Genomic DNA, 26,663 nt, shown 5'->3' on the forward strand with positions numbered 1-26,663 from the left:
CTCCGCGCCCCGAGGTCGGGCAGAGTCCCGCCGGGCTAGTCCGCCTCAGCCCGGACAGCGCAGGACCCCGGCGGTCACCCGGGTGCTGAGACCCCCCGGCTCGCGCGCTCGGCGCTCGGCGCTGGGCGGCGTGTGTGTCGCTTTAAAAGCTCCCTCCCGGCGCGCAGGGCCGGCCCCTTCTCTGACAGCGCCGAGCGAGCGGAGCCGAGCGAGCCGGGCGGCCTTTGAGGGAGCCAGCGCCCGCCCGGGCGGCCAGTCCGGCGGGGGGCGGCGGGGCGGGCCGGGGGCGGCCGGGGCGCGGGCGGCGCGGCGGCGGCGGCGCTCGGGGAGCGGGCCCAGGCCCCGCGGAGCCCGGCGGGGCAGGGCAGGGCGAGGCAGCGGAGGGAGGCCCAGCCCCGACCCCGCGCCCGTCTGCCCCATCGGCAGGCGGGCGAGCCGAGTGGCAGCGGGCGGGGGGCGGCGGGAGCCGAGCGGAGGCTGCGAGCCCCGAGCGCCCCGGCCGGGCCGGGCCCGCCGCGCGCCCCCTCCCCTCCCGTCCCCTCCCTCGCCGGCGCCTCGCCTCCTCCTCTCGCTCTCCTCGCCTCCTCTGCTCCGCCCGGCGCCGCTCCCGCCCGCGCCCGGGCCGCCGAACCCAGCCGGGCCGGGCCCCCTGCCTCGCGCGCTCTCGGCCGGGCCCGGCGGGGACCCGGTCCCCGCGGCCGCCACCGCCCCTCCCCCCTCCCCCCGAGGCCCGGCGGCTTCCGGACCTTTCCGACCGCGGACAGAGCGGTGGGAGCGTTCTCGCCCCCGGCTGGCGGGCGGGCGGCCGGGCCGGGCCGGGCGGAGCGGACCGTTGCGGCCGCTCCGGGCGCCGCGGGTGCCGGAGCGCGGACCTTCTGGGTCCCGGCTGAGCGCGCCCCGGGCGCCCGGCGGTGCCCGCTCACTCCGGGGCAGGGCAGGCAGACCTCGGCGGAGCCCGGAGCCGGCCGATCTGGACTGGACAGAGCGAATCCCGGACTGTGCAGAGCCCGGAGGATGCCGGGCGTGGGCTGAGGGGATCCCAGCGCCCTCCGATCCCTCCGACTTTGGCTCACGCGCTGGGACCGGCCCGGCGTCGCCTTGGTCGCCCTGCGCCCGGGTCACCTGTGGCCTCGGAGCCCCAAGCCCACCGGACCCTCGCTCGGTCCCGACCCGGAGCCCGGCGGGGGTTGGGGGAGATTTTTCCTGCCCCCTTCCTTGGAGCTCGGAGGCCCCGCCCCCTCCCACCGTCCAGATGTCTCCCGTGGCGGCTCTGAGGACCTCCCTGAGGCCAGGGGCCGAAGGGTCCAGAGAGAGAAGCCCGCCCTAGGGAGCCTTTGGGGGGGCCCCCCAACCTCCTCCTGGGGCTTGGCCCCCGACGCTGCTCGGAAGGAAGGCCGGTGCTCCCACCCTTGGTGAGTCCGGGAGCGGAGCTGGGGTTCTGAGGGAAGGCGGGGCTGGGGAAGGGAGGGTCCGCTGCGAGTGAGGGCACCCGGGGGCACTGGGAGGGAGGACAGAAGGACTGGAGAGGCCCTCTGGCAAACCAGCGGGACCAGGCCTGGCTGGGGGGGGGGGGGGGGGGAGTGGAGGCACGGGAGAGCTGGGGGAGCTGGGGCAGGGTGCCCCGTTGCAGGCTGAGGACTTCTGCCTCCAAAGCAGGGGCTCCTTTTCCTTCTAGAGGAGGGGCTATGCTGTAGACCATCTGCCTCCACCACCCCTCCCCACAAAGAAAAAAATTCCCCAGCGACGAAGGGTGCAGGCTGGCGAGAGGAGGGAGGCAGCGGCATTGCCGGCTGGTGCTGCAGCCTGGGAGGGCTGACGCCAGGCTTGCTCTCTCTGCAGGGGGCTGCCCTTCTCCTCCGACCAGCTCCCTTTTCAGAGCTGCCCACATCTGGAGCCCCCTCCACATCTGGAAGACCCCAGCCACCGTCCCTCTGCAGGTGTCAGTTGCCTCAGGAGACCTCTGCCTTTGCAACTGCCTAGGAGTTGTGAGGGATGACTGCTGCCTTCCCCCATCCCAAGGGCATCTCCTACCCTTAGTCCCTGCAGAGTCATCCCCCTGCCTCTGTGTCCAGGCTCAGCCAGAGATCAGCTCAGCACACGTTCAGGCACTTCAAGTCCTGGAGGCCACTCCTGAGACCCGAGGCCCCTCCCCCTGCTCTCCTGTGTCCTCACCTTGACCCCCTCTGTCAGACTCTGTCTTCCTCTGGGTGTCCCATTCCCCACCCAGAGGCAGAGGAGGCGGGGTGGCAGGGGGCAGGGGCTGGGTGAGGGCCACCCAGGGCCAGGGTGGGCTGGGGGGCCGTTAAGATGTGGAGCTCTGCCTGGCCGAGGGGGGCTCCGTGGAGGCAGACGCAGCGTGTGCCCGGCTGGGGGGAGTATGGGCAGGCCCGCAGCCACGTGGTAAAGGATGAACATTCGGGGCACCCCGGACCTCGGGCAGCCCAGTGACGACCCCAGCAGTGGTGGCCAGCGGGAGCGGATTCGACAGCGAATGAAGATGGTCATCGGGCAGCTTGAGGGCATCCTGCAGGAGCTCAAGGAGGTGGCCAAGGAGCTAAGGGAGGTGAGTGAGGGGCCGGCCAGACCCCAGGCCAGTTTTCCTGGGCCCGGCACCAAAACATGCTCATCCGTGTTTAAGTGTGTATGTGTACTCACAGCTGTGTGCACCTGTGTCACTTTGCTGGGGACTTCCTTTTCCTTCTTCTTTCGCCAAATCTGCTTTGCTAGAAATCTCACCATACTCCAGGACTGGAGGAGCCTCAGTGTTGCAGAGTTGACTTGGGCAGCGTGTTGTGGGCCCGTGGCCTATGGTTAGCCCTCCGGGCTGCCAAGGTGACAAATATAGACTAAATCCTACCATAGCCTCTTAGTGGGAGACACTCTTCTGGGGCCCAAGCTGGCTTTTGACCCCACCATCTGCCTCGCAGACTCTGACCTACTCAGAAGGTGGCTCTGAGAGAGTGTTGCTGGCCCTACTGAGAAGCTCTGAGCATTCTCCAGAAATCACACAGATACTCAGAACCCTTGATTCGGGAAAAAGTTAAAGCCAGCTAGGCCTGCCCTGCCCTGAGGTGGGAATGTGTCTGGGGGGCCACTAGTGGGTACCAGAGTTCCTGGGTACCTTGGCAGGGGCAGGAGTCTCGTCTAGAGGCATGCATCCCCGTCTACAGTTGTGAATGTTTTTGCCAAGGCTGAAAAGTCACTGAGAGATCCCGGGATGTGTGTCCCTCTCTGTCTAAGTGGAGCCCGGTTTAATTACTGCTTCCCACATCGCTGGGGTAATGAGGTACACACGTCCTCAGCCCTGCCCCTTGGGCTGTGTTCGAGCCCAAAATGCATGACCAGCGTTCTGGGCCGCTGGCCTGAATTTGCCCACTGGGTGCCATTAAGCCGGCCAGGTGGGCTTTAGGCAAATTTCAACTCCCTGTAACCAGGGCCCCTGCAGAGACAGCAGAGAGAGTGATTGAATGGGAGTTATGGGTTCATTCTTTCCGCAGCCAGCTGTGCAGGGAGGCTCCTGGAGGATTGAGGAGAGGGGGGTGATGGTGGGTACCCACTCTGGCCTGGAGAGCCAAGGAGCAGGGCATGTTTGAAGGGAGCTGTGTCCCAAGCAGAGGGGTTGTGGAAAGGCTGGAACAAGAACTGAGGTGAGGCAGGGCAGTCCCCTCAGCCCAGAATCAGCGTTGTGGTCGAAGACCAGATGCCCCTGAGCAACTCCCAAACTCGTTGGTCCAAAGGACTACAACTCCCCTTCATCCCTCTCTACCCCATCTTTTCCAGATGCTCCTGTGGGTCCGTCAGGGCCATGGGAACCATCCAGAGTCTCAGTCTTGGGCAGGGGCATGGGACCTGTGCCCCAGTAGGCCCACCCAGAAAAGAGCCAGGATGGACTCTAAGCCTGGGAGTCCTATGGCCCGGAGCCTACTCTCAACTGAGCATCTTCTGAGATCTGTCTCTCCTGTCTCCCCAAGCATAGTCACCCAGAGCTTAAAGACATCTCACAGATCACCCATACCAGCCCTGTCCATTTTCTGTTTGAAGAAACTGAGGCCCAGAGAGGGCTGGGGGCTTATCCAAAGTCACAGAGCCTACTAGTGGCAGAACTAAGCCCAGAACTCAGGTTCCCGTGGCCTATTCTGAGGCTGGAGCAGGGGGACTAGTGGGTGACCTTTTTGCATTTTGACAGGGGCCTTCTAGAGATGACACCTTCTGCTCGTGCTGTGATGCTCTGAGGGGATGCCCTTTCGAGGATGAGGCAGGGAGATCAGAAGCACTAGGATTTATGTGCAGATCTGTTAGATGTTCCCTCTCTCCCTTCTCAGCATATATAGACCCAGCCCCATGTCCTGCACAGCAGAGCTTCAGGGTCACAGGCCGTGCAGCCCAGAGGCCTGAGCCAGGACAGAGAGAGATGAGTTCCCTCCCCCTACACACCCTGCAGGCCATGTGCCTCCACCCAAGACTTTGGCGTTGCTACGGCAACCAGCGTCTACCCCGTATGCCACAGCCTGCCCGCTGCCAATGGCACCCAGCTGGGAGGGGGGCAGGCCTCAGAGCTCCCCCAGCCCCCAGGCAGGGTCTGGACATGGGGAGATGGGCAGAAACAAGTGTTGGGGAAAGCAGGTAAGGCTCTGGGAGGCCCAGGCAGAAGAGGAGACACCATAACTGACTTCCTGTGGGATGGGGTTTATCAGGAATGGGGTTACCCGGTGGGGGTGCCAGGCATTAGTTTGGGGTAAAGGGTTGCAGCCCTCTGTTCCCTAGAACCTGCAATCTTGGCTCTTGATCCTGAAAGGGGGCTTATAAAGCTGGATCTACCTGGCTCTTCTCAGTCCCTTTGTGTGGCGTTTTTCCATCAGGGGCATGGGTAGACCCAAGGTCTAGAGGGTGGCAGGCACTTCTTCCCTCATTATACCCCCTTCCCCAGATACCACCGGGTCAGCGCTCATCAGCTGGGTTGTCATCAGGAGAGCACATACCACTGATCAAGGCAAACCCTCCTCATCCTCTTGAGCACAAAGCCTGAAACTCACAGAGAGATGGGAGACCCTAAAGCACTTCCTCCTGAGGCCCCTGAGCCTCAGTCTACTCATCTCTGAAATGGGAATGCTGATCATTCACATCTCAGAGTGGTCTTGCAAGGGTTTATCGGAGGCTTGGCACGTGGCAAGGTGGGGGGGGGGCGCTAACACTCACACCCCTAAAGGTTTTGGAGTTCCCTCTCCCATACCTCCCTCACCCTCCCAAACCCCTGCTGCAGCTCTGTCACTGGCTCCCCAGGTGATAGGGAGCAAGTTCTGTCCCATGGGTGAGGAAAGTACCCTCATGAACTAAGTAAGGTGAAGAATGTAAACGTGCGTTGAAAGCTGAAGTTGTGTTCCAGAGGGATGTGACTGTCAATCATTAATTAGCCCTCATCCCTCCTAGGCTCTCCAGTACTCCAGGACGCCAGGCCAATCCCAGCAGGCTCTCCAGACTCCTTAAATTTCTGCGAATCTCAACTTAGATAGAGATGCAGCACAGCCTTAAGGCCAAGAGCATGGGCTCTACAGCCAGATGTCTCGGGTTCAAATCCAAGCTCCACCCCCTTCCTAGCTGTGTGAGCTTTGGAAAGTTACTTCACCTTTCTGGGCTTCTGTTTTCTGTTTTCTGGCAAATGGGGATACTGAATCTTAGCCTGCCCACCTGCCCCAGGGTTGTTGTAAGAATTAAATGTGATACCATGTATAAATTACATGCACCGTGAGGGACACCAAACTAGCTCCACATCTTTTAGAGATTATTAAGGAGATATTCTTGCACCAGCCAGCTTCTTACTCCATGGATGGCCTTGTTCTTTTGGAGTCACATCAGCTTCTTAGCCATGATCAGAGTGGTCAGAGCCAGGACCCTGGCCTCCTGGCTGGCACCCTTCAGTATCTTCGGCCGTAGGGCAGTGTCGCCCTCTTCCAGCATGGAAAGAGGTAGAGAGCGATGGTGATGGGGGGAAGGGGTCTCCAATAAGATGCCTTTTGAACGGAGACCCAAAGGAGAGGAAGGTACAAGACGAATGGGTATCTGGGAGAAGAGCCTTCCGGACAGTGGGAGCAGCCAGTGCAAAGGTCCTGAGAAGGAAGTGTGGAAGTGCGCTCGGCATGTTGGGAATCAGCAAGGAAGCCAGGGAGGCTAGAGTGGAGTGAACCAGGAGGAGAAAAGCAGGAAGAAAGGTCAAAGAGAGAGCCGGGAGCTAGATCACACAGAGCCTTAAAGGCCTGGGTATGAAATTCAGATTAATCCTCAGTGAGAATCCCCCACCGTCTCCAGGAAGCTCCTGCTTGTGTTTCTTCTGGGTGGGAATCTGCCTCCCCATTGGGCTCCCTGTTCCTCACCAGCTGGGGGACCCCAAGGGCAAGGGGAAGGGCCCTTATCCTTGGCCCCTTAGATGGTGAGCGCATCTTAACCAGGTACTTGGCCTCCTCCTCCCCCTCCTCCCCAAGATGTCACTCAGCATGGGGGCTCAAAAGTGATCCTCGAGTTAGAGTTCGCAGCTGGTGACTGTCATGTCGTCACTGACTCTCGGGTGGGACCGAACTTAGGAGCACAGTGGCCCACCTGGCGTGGCAGCGGAGGGTCCCCCCACCTGATCTGCATGGGGAACAGGCCCAGTGGCAACCGTGCAGTCCCATCAGCAAGGTGCTGCGTACGACGTGGCATGGAAAGCCAAGGGCCGTGCGGGCATGAGATGAATGTGGCCCAGCCAAGAAGCAGCTGGGGCAGGAGAGGCTGGGGACCACGGAGCTGTGCCAAAGTGGGTCAGCGCCATCACCCGCAGCTCAGCAAGAATTGTGCGGATTTTTTTCTTCTTCTTTTTTTTTTTTTTTCCCTCACCTTCCTTTCCTCCCTCTTTCCCTTTGCGTTCTCCTCCTTTGGACAGATTCACAAAGCTCCCTGGCCCATTAGGCCAAATTGCAGGATGAGAGTCATGAATCACAGTCAACTCTCCCCACCCCCCACTCCACAGCCCCCCCCCCCGAAGACAATAAATAACATAATCACAGAATTAAAAAATAATCAGTGGTCATAAATAATGCAGATCCCCAGTTATGTAACCAGCTGCCTGGGGAGCTGGGTGGGAGGGGAGGAGGTAGCAGCTTGTTGAGTGAGGGGAAGGGGCCAGAGGTGAGGGAGATGCTGGTTCTGGGACTCCTGGGTCCTCGGTCCTGGCTCTGGGGCCTTAAGGAACACAGATGTGCTTTCCTTGGAGAGGGGGCTCAGCCGGGGCTGGAGAGAGGGCTGGGGCGGGCAAGATAGGACCATGCAACTCCTTCTCAGAAAAGCAGCCCCGACAGTTTTTATCAGCCTCCTGTCTCAACTCATCCACTCATCCCATGGCTGTATTTGTGAGGAGTGTGCCAACCCCTGTGCCAAGCTAGGGGTGCCATGGCGGACAAGATGTTCCCAGTCCCACCCCTCATGGGGCTTACTGTCTAGTGGGAAGACATCAATCCTGTAACATACATGTATGTGCAATTGCAGCAGTGCTAAATATTGGAAAATATTTTAAGGAAAGGTGCGGAGTGCCTTGAGAGCCTATCCTAGGGAAACTGTTCCCCACGGAGGATCAGGGAAAACTCCTGATGGAAGTGAGATGGGGTGAATAGAAAAAGAGGGAGCATTCCAGGTGAGGCCCAGAGGCCAAAGGGGGCTGGGTGGAGTGGGTAGAGCTGGGGAGGCTCGCCTGGCAGGGCGGTGGCTGCCTGCTGGAGAGAAAAGTCCCTGTGGCCAGAGTTGTGGGGTTTGTGTTTGAGACACTCGGGGGTTTGGGGAGCAGGGCGGTGCTGGAAGCAGAGGGGTGACGCGGTCCTGTTGGCTGATTCTGAGATGCCCTGAATGCAACGCGCAGCAGGAGCTGGGCAGGAAGCTGCCAGCAGATGGGTGCGGCTGTTCAGGTGAGGTTGCTGAGGCTATGAGCAGGACAGAGGTTGGGGGGGCCCTTGGGACGGGGCCTGGAGCCCCCAGCCGGTCTGTCACGGCACTCAGCCCTGCCTTTCTAGTGTTCCTTCTTGCCTACTCTAGATCAGCTAATTCTTGTTCTTAAGGTGCCAGACCCAGCAGTCAGGACTCCTGACTTGTGGTCTCAGCTCTGCTCCTTCCAGTTTCTGGTCCTCAGTCTCCCCCTCAGCAAGCACAGTGAGAGGGGTGAAGCCGACAGCGACTCCAGTCCTCTGGCTTTGAGGCTCTAGGATTCTGTGATTTTTATGCTGTCATTTCTCTCTCCGTTTGCTCTCTCCCCATCTCTTTCCTTCTGTATATATAATTATTTCCCTGTCCTCCAAGACAATCCTAAATTACATGTAGGCAAAATGATTATTAAATCTCAGAGAGAAATCACAGATTTCAAGGCATCCGAAGCAGAGGGGCAGGTAACGTGGGGCCTGCCTGTCCTCTGCCCGCCCCACTGGCCCCACGAAATGAGGTATAGGGACAGGTGGTGGGGTTTGTGGACTGACCCAGGCCCTGCATACAGGCTGGGTACCCTTGGCACATCATTCCTCTTTCTGGTCCTCACTCATGTCATTCATCAAGTGGGTGTGCCTGTCCCTAATGGTCTGGGCCAGCTTTGCCTTTGAGTTTCATTACCATTTGGCGTCTGGACCCTCTTCTGCTCCTGCTCTGTCCGGAGACAGAGCAGAGAACATAGGTGCCACCCATGTGCTGGGGTTTGGAATATCCCATTATTCTGCCACAAGCATTGGAAATGTCCCCCTCAGAATGCCATTCTGTGGGTGAAGAAGTGACTCCCATCAGCTCTTGGGCCTGGTGCCAGGGGCCTGGTTCTACCTTTTCACCCACTGGTGCACAGTGGAGATTGATAGTCTTTGTCGTTCTACCTGCTTTCTGGGCATCATGTCGTTAACTACTCCCAACAGCCCTGTCAAGTAGGTACTACTAGAATTCCCTTTTATGACGACACAGGCACAGAGACACCGGGTCATTTGGCCAAGGTCACACAGCCACTCGGTGGTTGCACCTAGCTAGGTCTGACTCCAGAGTCCAGGTTCGTAAGTGCTTGGCTGTGCACTTACTGTGATTCTACAGTTTAAATCACGTTCTATTAAACCCCCATCACCCTGGTGAGGAGAAGATTGTCCGTCCCATTTTTGTAGAGGAGGAAACAGACACGGGGAGAGAAAATCACCTGCTTCAAGTTCCTTAGCCAAGATGTGGCCGACTTGGGGTTTGAACCCAAGCCTCCCTCTGTCCTGTCCCTCCACACCCCAGGATGGAACCAGAGAAGGGCGTTCTAATGGAGAAGGGGAAGGGCCTGAATGTGAAGGCTGCCTGAGCAGGTGGCCAGCCAGAAGTTCTTGGGTGGGAAGGAGTATGTCCAAGCCTGACAGCTTTAGGGCTCCTGCCCTGTGCACCCTGGGTCTTCCTCACGGGCATTAGGAGCCCAGCTTCTGGGCTTGGCCTGGCCTCAGCCAACCCTGTGTGGTCACACCCAGTCATTTAATGACATTTCTATTAGCTGTGTCTCCATGCTTCCACAGCAGAAGGCTCAGGCTGAACTTGATCAGGAGAGCCTAATTTGCCCCAGACACTCAGGGCCTCCCCTGAGACTGGCAATACTCCGAGGTGCTATGTCTTTACCAGCTTAAATCCCCAGACCCCTAGTCCAGTGGTTCTCAAAGTATGCCCCTGGATCAGCAGCACCCAGAAGCGTGTTGGATGTGCACCTTCTCAAACCCCACCCGGGTCCTACTGAATCAGAAACTCCGGTGTGCATCAACCCACTCCGGTTTGAGAGGCCCTGCTCTGGGCCAGGACTCCCACCCCTCAGATGGGGCTTGGGTTGGACAGGGGCTTCTGGGGAAGATGAGCTTCTCTGAGGTAGGGGGAGTCACTCGGGGGTGGGGGACACAAGAAGGGATTGCCGGATTGGAGGGTGGGGCCCTCTCCACATTTCTTGCCCAAGCCCAGACATCACAGTAGCACCTCATGGTGGTGAGCAGTCTTGCAGGGGAGCGGCAGGAGAGGGTGGGAATCTCGGCTCCCCCCTGTTACTGGTGCCTCGGGTGCAATTTCTAGAAGCTCAGGAGGTGATGATCTCATGGGTGGAAAGCCTAACGCTTAGTTGGTGCTCAGAGATGGGAGATGATGTCATTTTTATCACCAGTGCCCCACAGAGCCCCTTTACTGCCCTTCTCACCGTTCCTCAATGAGGGCCCTGGTGACGATGGCAATGCTGGAGTCATTGTATTCAAATGGTGGCAAATGAGGTTTGAGATCCAGAGAGGTTGTGTGACTTACCCAAAGACACACAGAGCAATGTCTAAGCTGAATCTAGAACCCAAGTGTCTTGACTCCCCCAGTTCTGCAGGCGCCAGCCAAATGATCCCGCCACCCCTGGGGCCTGGGGCCATGGGGAGTGGGTACCCCTAGGCATGGACACCCCAAAACAGCTTCTCAGTCATCCCTATAAACCCAGAGTCATAGAATCTCAGAGATGGAAGGAACCTTGGAAATAAACCATTCACCCAACCTCCCCATTTACAGATCAAGAAACTGAGACCTCAGAGGGAAAATGATCAGGTCACCCACGTAGGACCCTCTGACTCCTAACCAAGTAAACTTCTCACTGACCCATACACCTCCTGGCCCACTGTTTACGCCCTTGCTTTTGTCTTGCATTTGGGGGCACCCCCACCCCCACCCCTCACCAGACACCTAGCACATCACTGGACAGCAGTCATCCTCATACAAGTTTGTTGGACTAGGGGCTTCCTTAGTTAATTCATTACCTCACTGCTCTGACCCCAGGGAAAGAACACCAGAGAGGCACCGGGAGCTTGGGGACGCACTGTGTATGTTTTGTCCTTGGGTCTCTTGGTCCCTCTGCTTTGCTATTGTTGTTGTTTTGCTGTTTTTGTTTTTGGTCTGAATCGTTTCCCCCTTCTCTTACTCTGCCCATTCTGGACCCTCTCTGGTGGGGTCTCCCTTTTCCCCCCTTCACTGTCTTCATCCCTGATTTCTGCACTGACAGGGTCTAGGCGAGGAGTCCTGAGGCAGGGCACCTCTATAGAGGCAGGGTGCTGCTTCATGTGGGATGGGTGGGGTGCTGTGGTCTCTGTGACCGAGCTGCCCCCCACCCCCCGAGTGCATGTGATGAGCGGCCCTGGACCCAGGATGAAGGGTTTTCTTATTCCTTCCCCAACGAGCCAGGGTTGATCTCCACTCATCAGGGGGCAGGAAAGGGAAGGAAGGAGGAGGTTCTGGGGTACGTGGGGGTATGGTGATGGAGACTCATGGGGGACAGTCACTGACCAGCGGCACAGGCTGGTCCAGGATGCTTTGGAAAACCCGGGCAGAGTCTTCCTCGTGGTCACCCCGTATCATTTCCTCTCCAACTCATCCATCATGTGGTCTGCTCATCTCTCCACCGTGTGGCCTGGCTGGAGTGTCAGCTTCTGTAAATGGCCGCCTCTCAATCAAAGGAAGATGGAACTCTGAGCACCAGAACAGCAGCTGGCTTGGGGGGAGAGGGGTGTGTGCGTGGATGGGGTGTGGGTCTGGAAGGAGGGACTGAGGACTAGAAAATAGAAGAATGGCCCAGACAGGCTCTCCTCACCCTTGTCCAACGTGGGCCCTCATTGGGGCAAACGAACCTGTGACCTCAAGCCCGGTCACCATCCTCTGGGGTCATCAGCCAGGCATCTAGCAGGGTGGGACAGGGGCACGCTCATACCCGCGTGATGCTAGGCCCCCCTCACTCGTCTCTCCTTCCGTGGCCAGGTGGTGAGCCAGATCGATAAGCTAACCTCAGACTTCGACTTTGAACTGGAGCCAGACGACTGGACCACGGCCACTGTGAGCAGCACCTCCAGTAGTGACAAGGCGGGCGTGGGCGGCCCCTTCGACCTGGGTCACCTAGACTTCATGACAGCTGACATCCTTTCGGACAGCTGGGAGTTCTGCTCCTTCCTGGATGTATCTACCCCCTCGGACTCCGTGGACGGCCCAGAGTCGACCCGGCCAGGGGCTGGCCCCGACTACCGGCTCATGAATGGTGGCGTGCCCATCCCCAATGGGCCACGAGTGGAGACCCCGGACTCCTCCAGTGAGGAGGCCTTCAGTGCTGGCCCCACAAAGGGCCAGCTGCCCCAGAGGACCCCAGGCACACGGGAGAGGGTGCGGTTCAGCGACAAAGTACTTTACCACGCTCTGTGCTGTGACGATGAGGAAGGGGACGGTGAGGAGGAGGTGGCAGAGGAGGAGGTGGGCCTGTCCCCAGAGCCTCCCCGTACAGAGGCCCACGTGGGCCCCCTCAAGCCCTCCCCGGCTCCCTACAAGCCGAGACGCTCTCCAGTGACCAGCCGCCGCTCAGGCCCCACCTTGGCCCCTGAGCAGACCCGAAGGGTCACAAGGAACAGCAGCACCCAAACAGTGTCAGACAAAAGCACGCAGACGTTGCTGCCCTACACGGCTGCCAGACAGAAAGCCAAGGGGAAAAACTAGGGGCTGGGGAGGGGGCTGGGGGGCAGTGGGCACATAGAGCTATAAATATATATATATATATACATATATATATATTTAAACAAACGCAGTCATAATAAAATTTTAAAATGCTAAGGATCCAACCCCGAAGGCCCCAGAGCTTTCACGGAGCTCATCTTAGACACAAAGATGCCTACTCACCATCTAGGTCCCAGGAGGTGCGGCCGGAACCACCCTCCCTTCCTTCTCATTGCAGGGCTCCCGAAAGGGGCGTCCAAAAGCATGTAAATTAGGTGGGAGTCCTCTTCCAGGCCCCCGAGCACAGTGGTGGAGTCTGGCTGCTGGCCCGGGCCCTGTCCCAGAGGGGATCCATCGACAGGTAGCAGGCTCCCAAGGAGCAGTGTCCAAGGCCAAGGGCTAACCGTAGGTCTGACTGCAGGATGGAGGGCCTCGGGGTGGCATCACTCCACACACACCTCCCCCCATACTTTCCACTCCGAGGCTTGTGCGTCTCCTTCCCAAAGGCAGACTTACCTGGAGATACACAACCCCACCCCACTCCCCTTCCATCTCAGGGTTCCCCAGGACACAGAGAAGGAGCAAGCTATTCCCATGGGGCAGGCCTCCCTGCTGGGAAGCTGGGCTGACCCTAGAGGACCAGACTAGATTCGGAAGGGGTTTGTTTGGAGAGACTAGACCACCCCCATCCTTCCAACTCCTATCCTCAGCTTTGTCCTCTAGGGCAAAGCCAGCCAGCCCCTGAGTTGGCCCTGTGCAGAAACTGAGGTCCACGTGACAGGGCAACCAGCGGCCACTGTGGGGCTGTGAAAGGGCTAAAGGCAGGCTCCTGAGCTCCTTCTCTAGGCAGGCAGACCCAGAGAGGAATCCCATGGCCTTACTCTGCCCCTGCTTCCTCACACAAGGACCCCGAACCCACCCTCGCAGGTCTTGAATGACACCAACAGAGACAAGATGGGAGCCTGCAGGTAACAAGGCTTCATCTGGGGTGGGGGGCCGACCCAGGCACGACATCTGGATATCCTGGAGATCATAATCATAATCATTGCTCACACTTATTGGGCAGGCCTCTGGGCCACTCCGACGCTAAGTATGTTTTATAGTATTATCTCATGTAATCTTCGCAATAACCTCAGGTGATAGGAAATGCTCCTTAGCCCCATTTTTCAGATGAAAAGGCTGAGGTTCAGAGATGTTAAGTCACTGACCCGAGGTCACAGAGCCCGTGCCGCCCTGCCTCCCATGAGCGTGTGTTTCCCAGGCTATACCTGGCTTTGCTATCTAGCAGCCGTGTGACCTTGGGCGAGCCCATTCGCCTCTCTGAGCCTCTCTACCTCATCTACAAAATGGGTCTAATAATCTTCACCTACCTCACCGGCTGCTGTGGGGCCTCAACAAGATGGGAAATGTGAAAGTCCTTGGGAAGCGCCGTGGCCCTGGATAGGCACTGTGGTCAGTGTGACCCCAACCTGGATTCCAGCGTTTTCCAAGGATGAGGAGCTTTGAGGGGGGTGTGGGAAAGAAGTCACAGTCACGGGAGCTGTCCGTGGGTCACTGCTCTGCTTCATCCTCCACATCAGCACGATACACCGCCGTGCGCTCAGAACAGGGAGGTGTCGAGGGCATCACTGTGAGGACATCAGTCCTCGTGGCGGGGGTGGGGGGGGAGGTCTGCTGCACGTTTCCATTAAAGCAGATTAACAGCCCACCGGGACCCTTTGGAAGGGTCTCTGCTCCTCACAGGGGTACCTAGGAGGGCCTGACCAGCAGCCGGGTAGTACCATTGTCTCTGCCCGAGGGGAGACAGAGAGATTGTGCAGGCCACCTGGAGCGGAGGCCAGGGAAGCTATCTGGACGGCCCATCCTGATACGGGCCGGGTCGAGGATGTGTGGGCTGCAGTGTGGGGATCGTGGACTGAAGTCAGAGTCCTAAAGAGCTAGCCACGGTGAGGCCTCCGGGGTGGAAATCCGGGGGTAAGATGGGCTGTGCTAATGTCTGCCCCGGGCCAGGCCTGAGAGCCAGGGGTCTGAGCTCTTCTGTCTCCGGCAGTGCGGTGATAGGACGCGGCTGGGAGCACGAATGCCAGAGGCTGCCCTGAGGAAGGGGCCCGCTAGGTTCTGCCCTATATGACCAGGAGGAGGGGGCAGTGAGGGAGTGCCCGGTAACCCTAGCTCTGAGGGGAGACATTCACTTCTTTTTTTATATGAAACCAACTTTATTGAGGTGTAATTTATCAGCTTTTTTGAGGTACCATAGCTGGATATCCTTAACGTGTACAATTGGATGAATTTGAATGTACGTACACACCCATGGACCCATTACCATAACCAAGGTAGTGAACATATTTATCACGGCAGAATTTTTTTTTTTTTTTTAGTTTAAATCCAAGTTTGTTAACATATAGTGTAGTAATGATTTCAGGAATAGAGTTTAGTGGCTCATCGCTTCCATATAACACCCAGTGCTCATCCCAACCAGTGCCTTCCTGAATGCCCCACGCCCCTTTAGCCCATCCCCCCACCCAACACCCCGCCAGCAACCTTCAGTTAGTTCTCTGTATTTAAGAGGGAAGACATCCATTCCTACCTCCTAGACTTGTCCTGCCTCTCCAATGGCAAGATTGTTTCTAGACTTACAGCCTCTCATCTTTACAACAGTCAGGGGAAAGAAACCTTCAGAATCGTCCCCATTTCACTGAGGAAGAAACTGAGGCCCAGAGCCAGAGATCTCTGAGAGAGCCCTGGGTAAGGCTCTGTCCTCTCCCGGCAGTCCCCCCCACACACACACACCCACTCTGGCTCTGTGATCACATGTGGTCATGGCTGACATCTGTCGGTTGTTCCCTGGTTCACCACTTGGGTACTTGCCTCAAATGAGCCAAAGGGGCCAGGGGGTCCTGGAAGAGGGAAATGGGTATAGGTTCTGGACCAAAAAAGTAATGGACTCCTCTCATAATTACACCACACCCAGTGTGGGCCTCCCTGACAGTGGCGGGGGATGCCCGTGGCTTGCTTACGACCTGAAACGCAGAGTGTGGCCACGCAGGGAAGGAGCTGGGACCGTCAGAGCTGTTGAACCGTGGAATGCACCACTGCTGAGTAGTGAGCTCCCTGTCCCTCAGGCAGACAAAGTCATCCCTGAGACCTTCTTCCAGACCTGCCCGCGCCTCCACGGACAGCCCCTCACTGCCCTTCACCCCCACCTCGAAACCTCTGCCAGTTTCTGGGTATCCTCACCCACCCTGTCTACCAGATCCCCCTGTTCCCGGAAAATCATTTCACTGACCAGCTACTGCGTGCTCAAGGCTTGTGCTGAACCTTGCTGGGGCAGAGGGGGAGGGAGGTGGGCACTTGTGGCAGAGAGAGGTCATAACGTAATAAACAGCTCACATTCACTGAGCATGTACTATGCACCGGGCAGTGTCCTAAGCATACGCCTCCTCTCATTTATTCCCCACAGCAAATACGAGATCAGCAATTTTAGTCATGCCTGTGTTCCAGGTGAGGACAATGAGGCTCTGAGAAGTTAACTCGCCGAAGGGCACGGGGTGAGTCATGGCACCAGAATTTGACCCCAAATTCAATGAGCTGGCACTCAAACATCTGCTGTAGCCAAAACCAGTGGTGGAGCGATGGTCTCGTCTCTGAGGGTGAGGGAGGGGCCAGGGGTCTGAGAGTCAGGTGGCCCGGTGGGGATGGGGAGGTGTCGAGAGCAGGAAACCCGTGCACGACATCCAGTCTTTGGAGAGCTTGGCGATTGTTGACGCAAATGCCGTGGCCCTTGACAGAGCTTGGCGCCAAATGGATTATGAGTCCGATAAATGTTTGTTCATTGAGTGAATGAGCCCCATTTGCAGAGGGGGCATCCATTGTGGCTTCGTTCAATCAACTTTTATTGTAGACCTCACGTGTGTCAGGTCTCACACTGCTTATGCACGGTCACACCCAGCTCCCCTGTGAGGATCTGGTCTGGTATGGCTGGGGACTGGACAAAGTCAAAAAGGAAGGGAGGGAAATTTCCGTGCTGAGAATCCAGAGGCGACACTGGGTCCAGACTCTGGCCCCCGGGAGAGGAGCCAGGTGCTGAGGCAGGAGAACAGCTTGATGAGGAGACCACTCTTAAGGAGGTGGGCACATGGCAGTGTCCCCGGTGTCTGAGAATCAAGAGGCACCACTGTCTCCATTTTAAAGGTGGACAGATGATCTAGTCTGCGCAAGTGATCTGATGGGACCACGGGCAGAAAGGACAGAAAACGATTCAGAGACCCAAGCGCCACCCCCCACCCTTGGAGGCAGAGCGAGGCCAAGTTGATAGAGGGGGAAATGGTGGGGAGGAAGCTGGGATTTCAAGGCAGCCGCAGCCCCAGCCTTACCCGCCTCCCCCTCCTGAGTTCCCTTCCTCCCTGCCAACCCCTCCCTCTCCCATTGGCCAGCTGTGACTTGTGTAAGAAAACCGACGGTTATTGACTACCTCGTATACTCCAGGCACTATGCCGCCTCTTTGAACTAACAGTGAATGACAGGTTTAGTAATGCCCAGCACATAATAAGTTGCTCCATAATTATTTATCGAATAAGTGAACGAAACGCAATCTTCATTTTATAGGTGAGGGTGCTAATGAATGAACAAGGAACGTGTTCCAAGTTGCACGGTCAAAAATTGGTGGAGCCGGGGATTTGACGTGGCTAGTATTATTTATACAAGAGCTACTGTTCACAGAATATCTACCACGTGGTGTGCTAGGCACCGTAAATTATCTTCCCTGCTCCACCGACAACACCCCTCCAGGTAACTGGAACTATCACCATTTTACAAATGAGAAAACTGAGACCCAGAGACGTATAGTATCCTGTCCCAGATAACCAGCTCCTAAGTACAGAAACGAGATGTGGGTGGAGACTTCACACTTCCCCCGTGCTTCGGGGGGCCTGGAACCCCTGCAGGTTGAGACATTGCCAGAGCACAGATTCCACCCCTCCCCGCCCCCAGCCCCGCACAACTCACCAGTGCTCCCCGGAGCTCAGGCCCCGCCTCCTTCCACTCAGCCCCCTCAGGCTTCTGGGAGCAGGAGGCAGGACTCCTAGAACCTACCCCCAATTCCCTGTGGGTCTGGGGCACTGCTCCAGCAGAAAACAGCCCCAGGTCTAGAGTAACCTTTCCTCTTCTCATCTCTCCAGCAGAACCTGGAAGACGAGACCCTCAGCCCTTTCTGGTCTGGGCTGAACTGGCATTTGTTAGGGGCTAGAGTATGTAGGAAAGGCTTCTGGGAGGAGGAGGGACTTGAAATGGAATGCACTTGCAATGGAGTAGAACTTGGGCAGCTGGAAGAGGGGGCAAGGGGCATTTGGGGCCGGGGAACTTTGCAAAGATGGCTGGGCGGTCATTCAGTGGACAGCAGAAAGAGGCCTCGCTACAGCACAGGGTACCAACCCTGGCACCATTTCGGAAAGATGGGAGCATCTGCTCAGAGCCACTGCATCCTCTGGACTGTGGGATAAGGAATCCGGCTTTCCCGTCTAGTCTGAGACTGGGAGAATAGATTTAAGAGAGCTGGGTAATGCATTACCCAGTAGAGGCCATCGTGATAGGGACCCACTTTAATGCACAGATAAGAACAGTGCATGATTAGCGCATTGGTGAGTAAAATAGATATGCTAAAGCCCTTGAAAGTCATTGTGCCTTAACAGGTTAAACATCCCTCCTGCAGTGCATTTTCATTAAACCTTCCTCTCCCATCAGGACAGGGGTTGGGACCCTGGGGCCACATTTGCTCCCTTCTACATGAACTAGCCGAGATCCTGATGAGACCTGACTCTGCCCACCTGCCTGCCCTGAAAGCCAACTACACAGAGGAACACAGCCGCTGTCAACACCTACTTCTCCCACTTTACCTGTCCCCAGCCATGCCAACCAAGGAGACAGAGGTGGGTGACCTCAGGCCAATGCTGTCCACGCCCAGGCACCAAGCCTGACCGGATCTGACTCCCTGCCAGGAACACTCAAGCTCACACACCTGCCTGAGGCTCTCAGTTCCCCACTCAGGCTGCTCTCTCTCCTATCCCTGCTGGAATGGGCAGAGGGCAGGAGCTCCCCGCCATGGGCAACCACACGGCGGTGGGACCCAGCAGGGCACGCTTCCTGTCACCTGCCATCTTAGAAGTGCCACGGAACTCCAGTCTCCAGGAACCAACTCACCTACCGTTTACTCTGCCCCACCTATCCTCCACCCTCAAGAAGGCAACACAGGGCAGGGATCACTACAGGCCACAGCGTGTAGAGGAACAGTGGGAAAAGGCCTGGGGACCCTGATTTTTGTGGGGATTCTCTACGGTCAGCAGTAGGGCCTTCTTAGGAGACTTCTGTAGGGATGGAGAATTTTCCCTGATCCAAGCAGTATACTGATTGTGGGAAGGTTTCCAAAGGAGGTTGTAATGCTATGTCTACTTTGGAGACGTAGCGAAGGGAAGAAGTTCACTGGTGGCCCGGGAGTGAAAGGGACAGGACAGAACTCTGGCACCTGCTCACAGATAGCAGTCTGCTCATAGTACCATCTCCCTCCGCTTGGCCCCCAAGACTGACCACTCCCTCTGGGGACAATGTTGGGAGTAGGTGTATTTGCCCCAAAGACCCAGGGTGACAGTAGAGAGTTACCAACAGACAAGAGAGGATGAGTCCCAGGTGAAGATGTTTGCGTACACCCTATGATCCCAGAGGCATGGGGCAGGGTGGAGGGGGCGGGGGGGGGGGGGGGACAGGAGTTGTCTAGGAGAGGAGCCAGGAGCATGAGCTGAGAGATCAGCCTGGTGAGGAGACAACTTCAGGACAAGGCCCAGGGGTACCCAGCCTGATACTCCTTCCCCAAGCGGTTCACTGCAGTGCCCCCAGTGCCCAAGAATGAGGCGTCATGCCTCTCAGCATTGACTTCACCCCAAATCTGGTGTAGGCAAGAGGAGGCGTCTTTCAGGGTGAGCCCTAGCCACAGAATACATTCTTGCCCACTCAGCAAATGGGTTCCTACCTTTCTCAAAAGGAAAGCCCCGTTCAGGCCCTTCCCTCTGGCTTCCTCATAGAAGGGTTTCTTGGGCTCAGGCTTTGGCGGGGAGCTGATCAGGGAAGCTGCAGGAGGTCCTCCTGCCCCAGAGGGAGCACTCTGAGAACTTCTCTAGCCCAGAGATCCCCGCCTCCAGCCAATTTTCCTGGGCATTTCTCTTCCTCTCATGCAGAGGTTGCACATTGGTGGCCTGCACACCTGTTTTGCTCCCCACACATTGTTTTGTTTTGTTTTAAGTGGATTTTATATAAAAATCAGATTTCAGTTTTTTGGGGGAGAAAAATCCCCTCAATATCGCTATTAAAAAATTGTCTTAAAAAAAGATCTGACATGGGGCATCTGGGTGGCTCAGTCGGTTGAGCGTCCGACTTCGTCTCGGGTCATGATCTCGCGGTCTGTGGGTTCGAGCCCCGCGTCGGGCTCTGTGCTGACAGCTCGGAGCCTGGAGCCTGTTTCAGATTCTGTGTCTCCCTCTTTCTCTGACCCTCCCCTGTTCATGCTCTCTCTCTCTCTGTCTCAAAAATAAATAAGTGTTAAAAAAAAAAAAAAGATCTGACAATATTGGGCTGGTATCCCACATGGAAACAGCAGAAACGGAGCGGCCAGGACCCCCTCCAGGTGGGACGGGTGCTCACCAGTGCCCACAGAACCCCACCTCCGGGCTACCTCCCCTGGCAGCCCTCAGTCATTTGCCTTGGCCCCTTCAGGTATGCAAGTCTGATAACCCTGCTGCTCCCACCTGCCCTCAGTTCCTTTTTTTTTTTTTTTTTTTTTTTTAGTGTTTATTTATTTACTTCGAGCGAGAGAGAGCACACACAGGGAAAGGCAGAGAGAGAAGGTGAAACAAAATCCCACACAGGCCCGTACTGTCCAACAAGGGGCTCGATCTCCCGAACAGTGAGATCATGACCTGAGCCAAAATCAAGAATAGGGTGCTCAACCGACTGATCCCCCCGGGTGCCCCGATTTCATACTTCTTAATAAAGGAATCTTCAAATCAAATAGGTCTTGTAGCTGTTCCATCAATCCACTTGGAGCACCAGTTACAAAGCTGCCCTACTCTGACATGCAGCTTCCTGCCACCTCTATGCCTCGCCGGTGGGCACCAGTGAGGGCTGGGCTGGGCTGGGCTTGCCCTGCTTACCTGGTCTCCTCAGACTGCTTCTCACTAAGACCCCACCTGGGTGTGGCTGTGGCAGGGCCTGGGGTCTGAGCTCTCTCCAAGAGGCCCAGCAGAGGACACCCACTCCAGGTCGTCCCTCTGTGCTCCCCCACCCCACCCCTTCCCGGTTATCAGGGAGCTACGGGTTTGTAATGAGAGCTTCCTTCCTTATGGAAAAAGCAGCTTAGTGTTCTTGAAACTCACTTTGCTCTCTTCCCCCACCCCTTTCTGCTCCTTTTCCTCCTCGGTTCATCAGGTACAAAGCGAGCATTGTCCAGTCATCCTGCATGAGGAAGCTGACACTTCTCCACTTTTTAAAGACATGAGCTTGAGGCCACGGACACAGCAATAGAGAACATCTGTATTGAATGAACCGTCCTCTCATCGGAGTGCCCCAGTGACCAGTGGCATGCCTAGGATAATTGGAGATAAGGACTCAGTGGCTGGACAGGCTTAGTCTACACTCGGAGTTAGGGCTCAGGAAGAGGCCAAGGATAGGACTCAGTCTAGTGTAAAGGTAAGGTTTAGTCTATGATCAGAGGCCAGGGTCAGGGTGTGACCCTGGGGTCAGGACTCAGTTTGTGATCAGGGTCCAGGGTCAGTATGTTACTAGGGTCCCAGGTCAGTGTGTGACTAGGGCCAGGGCTCAGTGTGTGACCAGAGTTGGGACTCAGTACATGACCAGGTCAGGACTCAGTCTGTTCTCTCTGACTCAGCTCCCCAATCTCTAGTATAAGCCACTCTTTACATACAAAATGCAAAATAGCTTGTCACCATCCTGCTTTAAAAGCTCTTTTGAGGGGCACCTGAGTGGCTCAGTCTGTTAAGCATCCGACTCTTGATTTCGGCTCAGGTCATGATCTCATGGTTTGTGAGATCAAGTTCAACGTCGGGCTATGCACTGACAGTAAGGAGTCTGCTTGGGATTCTCTCTCTGCCTCTCTCCCCACCCCTACCCTGCTCGCATGTGCGTGCACACACGTGTGCTTTCTCTCTCTCTCTCTCAAAATAAATAAACAAATAAATAAACTTTTAAAAAAATTGTAAAGGGGTGCCTGGGTGGCTCAGTCGGTTAAGTGTCCAACTTCAGTTCAGGTCATGATCTCGCGGTTCGTGGCTTTGAGCCTCGTGTCGGGCTCGCTGCTGTCAGTGTGGAGCCCACTTCGGATCCTCTGTCTCCCTCTCTCTCTGCCCCTCCCTCTCCCTCTCTTTCTCTCTCAAAAATAAATAAACATTTTTTTTTAATTAAAATAAAGTAAAAGCTCTTATGAAAAGAAGGAGGAAGAGAAAGAAAAGAAAGAGAAGAAGAAAACTTCAGTGGTTCCTTGGTGGCCTTTAGGACTACAACGAGCATTACCCGGACTCGGCCGGTCTCAGCTTCCATTCAAGGCAACGAGCTGCTTTCAAGGCAACGAAACAGGCTTCAAGTGCCTGTTTCCCTCTTGCCTTTGTGCTTTTCGGGACCGTTTCCCTCATGGACTGACCCTGCTTCTCCTCGGTCCTGTATAGCAGTTAGAACTCGGGCTCTGCAGTCAAGCAAAGCTGGGTTCAGACCCTGCCTTTGGCGCTTGCTTGCTGTGGGACTTTGGGCAAATAGCTTAGCTGCATGGGATTACAGAGGACAGTTAAACAACACCCGCGCGTGGGCCGGGGTGAGGCTTTCAGAGTACGCCCACAGACAGGTTTTAAGGCATATTACTCATTGTAATCATCCATTATTCCCCGCTGGCTGACATGTTTGATCAACACTCAGCATCCCATTCCTGCCCCCTCCTAGTGGCCTTGCTGGCCGTCTGTGACTGGAAAGCTAAAAACGACACTTCCCAGGCCCCCTTGCAGCTGAGACTCTGTGTGTGAGCTAGGTTCCAGCAATTAGAGGCACTTTGGCAAGACTCGGAAGGCAGATTTGGAGGCTGTCGATGGCTGCTCTGGGCTGTTTTCGGCCAGCAGCCCAGTTGTGGAAACGCAGGAGCATTTCAGCATTGAATCTTCAAAGTCAAGGGTGCGGAAAGGCAGCAGCACGATCTCTGATCCCCGGGCCTGGTTATGGCAGCATCGAACCCACTGATTCCAATGATTCCTCCCCCCCTCCCCCATATTCTTTTGTCACCATAACTGATGACCACAATTTAGAGGCTTAACACAACACAGATTTACTCTCTAATGGCTTTGGAGGTTGGAAGTCCAAAATCAATCTCACTGAGCTAAACTCAAGGTCAGCAGTCCTGTGTTCCTTCTGGAGGCCCTAGTGGAGAATCCATTTCCTTGCCTTTTCCTAGAGGCTATTTGCATTCCTTGGCTTATGGCCCCTTCTTCTGTCTTCAAGTCAGTTTCTGCTTTTGTCATCCCATCTCCTTTTTTTGTTTTCTCCCTCTTCTGATTCTGCTTCCTGCCTCCTTCTTATAAGAACCTTGTGATTATATTGGGCTCTCCTGGATAATCCAGGGTGCTCTTTCCATCTCAAGATTCTTCACTTAATAACAACCGGCAAGTCTCCCTTGTCATATAAAATAACATTCACAGCGTCCGGGAACCTGGTGGGATATTCAGCCCACCACAATGCCTTTCTGACTGTGTCCCAGCTGGTTAGTTCTGTGGTGTTCTGGGAGGCATTCTTGGAGACCCAGCCTCAAGCCTGCTCCTGCAGCCCTTCCAACAATTTCGTAAACACCCAGGACCCTGCATTCAACCTCTTTCTGCTTCAAATCCAGTGCCTGTTTCCTGCACCCAACCATGACTAAAAGTCCAAGTAACCTCCAAGACTCAGTTCAAATGTCACCATCTTTGGGGAGCCTTCTCCAATTCTTCCAGGACTTCTTCCTCCTTCCTCTGGACCCCACAGCTCTTCCTACTTCAAGTTTGTATAAATGTTATCTCCCCTAGTGAATCATGGCCACTCCATCCAACCATAGCCTGGGATCTCACATAAAGGAAGGCTGCGCAAAGAAATGAACCAGAGGCCACTGGCTGAGAGCCACTTCCTGAGCATCAGCCTTGGATGCGGATGGAGGCAGGCATGCCCTGGGAAGGACAGGGATCAGCCAGGGTGGGGCCAGGCTGCTTGGACAGCCAGCAACGCAAGGGGGAAAGCCAGGGATGGAACACGATCTCAACCCCACAAGCCCGTGAGGCTCAGAGGAAGAGCAAAAGGTATTTTCAGATATCGAAGAAGCAAATCGGTAGGCGGACACATGTGAAGCAGTACATTCTTCAGCTCTAGAGCTGCTGCCCAGTCTGGGCCTTTGTGGCCCTGAGTCCAGAAATGCAGAAATAATGACATGGGACAGGAGGATAAGGCCTTGATACCCAGAAGAGTGTGGAGGGTCAAATCTAGGAAAGATACCAGTGAGCAGAGGACCCGTCTCCCTTCACTGGGGTGCAGAAGAAGCAACAGGCCAAGTGATGTCCCCAGTCCATGGCAGGCCCTGACTCCACCTTGCCTGGGACGGGACAAGCAGTCTATCCCCAGAACCCAAAAGGGGACATCCGTGCCTGGGTGTAAATGGAGCAAGAAAATGGTCCTTAAAGTATCAAATCAAATTCTGTGTGCCAGCACAGATGAGGTAAGTATGACGATCGGGCAAGAGAGGAGGAACCGCCTGCCAGAAGGCCACCTCCACTGGCAGGCAAGAACTAAAGAGCCTGAACTGGAAAACCCAAAGTTTCTGCCCTGCGTGCGGCTGTTGTGTGCTGTGACATCGGGCAGCGCCTTCCCCCGCCCCCGCAGGGTCATGCATATCTATAGTGGGAGCTGTAGACTCTGTGCTGAAGGACTCTGTGAACAAGGAAAACCAGAAAGAGCTGTGCCAGGCAAGGGGTCAGGAAGGGCAGAGGGGTGGGAGATGCAGGCCCTGGGCCATGGCAGGAAAGAGGCTCCGGCCGGGCAGGGAGGCCTGGAAGGCCTGAGGTGTCGCTAATGAGGTCCCGACAGACGGAGCTGGGCGTGAGTGAGCTTAAGGAACCAGCCCTCCTCCATCCCGGCACTCAGCACACTTCAAATTAATAATTAAAATGCTTCCTGTCAGATTCCAGCCTGACACATAATTAGAGCAGCTCCAGGCTTTAGGCGATGGTGATGAAAACAGTTCTTGTTAGAAAGAGACTTTTCCGGGCATGAACAGGATAAGGATAGAACCCTTCTCTTCAAATTTCTCCATCAGGGCCTCCCCTCCATTCCAGACAGATAGGGACAGAGGCTTTCCTTTTAGCTTGAGGACAGGTGGGGGCATGGGGAGGGGCAATCCGTGTCTCCATCTGTACCGGAGGAGGTAGGACAAGGTGCCATCCTAGCTGACATGAGAGTGTGGCACAGGGATTTGTGCAAGAAAGTGAGCAGGTGGGGGCTCCTTGGGGTTTCGAAGGCCGGTCAGACAAATCTGGAGGCCAGCTGCCGAATCCCATCCCCAACATGAACACACAAAGTGTTGATATCATATCTTTTCCCCACAGGGCTGCTGGGAAGTCGCTGAGCTCAGCTACTTACTATTCAGGGGCCAAGGCGCCCCTGGCCCCACCCCACCAGCCCATGGCATCCATCATTTCCTTCTAGAGCACAACCTTCCCCCACTCCTATCAACAAAGTGGGGCATAGAACCAAGAGTGCTAGCTTGTGGGCTTCTCAGACCCCCACGAGCAGAGGTCAGAGGTGCTGTCCATGGTTCCAGAGAAACTCAGTTTTCAGGCTTCTCTCTTGTCAGTTCTCCCAAGAGCCTCTGCCAGTCTCCTCCCTCCCTTGAACCATTCCCCCAGATGCCAGATGCCAGTCCCTGTGCCCTGTGAAACTGTCACAGCTCCACACCTGCCACCAGGCCAGGCCCCCCAAGAGAGGGAAGGGATCCCACTGCTTAGCTCATTGAAGGAGAACCCTTTACCTTGATGGGCCTGCCCTCGGGAGTTTGGGACTTGGAGCTCATGCCAAAGCTACCTATGAGCAAAAGAAAATCATTTTAAAGCAATGTTGTGCTACTTCATTGACATTGCCTTCATAAATATTTCAAAGGTGTTTATTAGGAAAACTACAGGAGTGGAGAGGAGGCTGCTGAGGCCCGGCTGCTGAGAGATGCCCCGAAAGGTCTCAGCTACCACTGCCACCACCACCACCAGTGAAACATGTACCCCTTCTGAGGGGCTGGCCTGTGGGGGCTGCAAAGAGAAGGCCACTCTGTTGGGCAGCCGACCCCTTGCAGGAGGCAGCTGCTCAGAAACCATGCTCCTATCCTCAGATTGAACCCCATAGGGCTATATAACAGAGTCCTAGGACACAACACTGAGCTGGGGGCAGGGGCCTCCTGGGTTTTCCTCTGAGCTTTGCTGCTAGTTGCTGGGCAATTGCTCCCCTCTTCTGAGCTCAACAGTACAATGGAGAAAGGCTGAGGGTCCCTTCCTGGGCAGGCTGACATACCCAGATTGTGGATGCTGTCCTTTGCTCTCCTCCCCCAACACCCCCACCCCGCCCTCGCCAGCCAAGGCCGAGTCGGACCAGGAGCGGCGGGGCCAGGGCAGGTGCACAGGGCCAGACTACCCCCTTTCGCCGGAGCAAGTCTCGGCTTGCCTCACCCCCCCCCCCTTCAGGGGGCAGGGTCTGGGGAGGGGGTAAGAATGGTATCTACCTGCCGCCCCACCATCCCTCTCGCGGGGGTGGACAGGAATGGAGGCACCATGGCTGCCTCCGATGCAACTCTCTCCTCAGAAAGAGCTTCTTTCTCTTCCCCAGGCCAAAGCCAACAAGCCAATTAAACCCCGAGAAAGCGGGATCGATCGGCAGGCCAAAGGATTACATTGATCCACAATACTGGTACCCAGGGGGCCGTGGCCGCTTCTCCCTGGCACCTGGGGCTCCTTCAACTGCCATCTTCAGCTGAGCAATGAGCAATCCTCCCCGCCCCTGTCTCCATCCTCCCCCACCCCACCCCCACCCTGTCTGACCGTCTGTCCCCTCTCTTTTGGTCTCAAGTCATA

General features: G+C 56.2%; 1 protein-coding gene across 2 annotated transcripts; it reads left to right on the top strand.

Moving 5' to 3' along the window:
- The first annotated feature begins 197 nt into the window (after positions 1–197).
- INSYN1 (inhibitory synaptic factor 1) lies at positions 198–12,620 on the top strand. Of its 2 annotated transcripts, none has more exons than XM_058737101.1 (3): positions 198–1,412; positions 1,840–2,563; positions 11,773–12,620. In XM_058737101.1, exons 2-3 carry the CDS (start codon positions 2,408–2,410, stop codon positions 12,493–12,495), a joined length of 879 nt encoding a protein of 292 aa, XP_058593084.1. In that variant the 5' UTR covers positions 198–1,412; positions 1,840–2,407; the 3' UTR covers positions 12,496–12,620. The 2 variants fall into 2 exon arrangements, with proteins under 2 accessions (XP_058593084.1, XP_058593085.1); XM_058737102.1 differs by lacking the exon at positions 198–1,412 and having other exon boundaries at positions 2,524–2,563; positions 11,773–11,847; positions 11,943–12,620.
- Positions 12,621–26,663: the final 14,043 nt, after the last annotated feature.

This window comes from Neofelis nebulosa, chromosome 7, assembly GCF_028018385.1.
Source record: "Neofelis nebulosa isolate mNeoNeb1 chromosome 7, mNeoNeb1.pri, whole genome shotgun sequence".
Taxonomy (NCBI): Eukaryota; Metazoa; Chordata; class Mammalia; order Carnivora; family Felidae; genus Neofelis; species Neofelis nebulosa.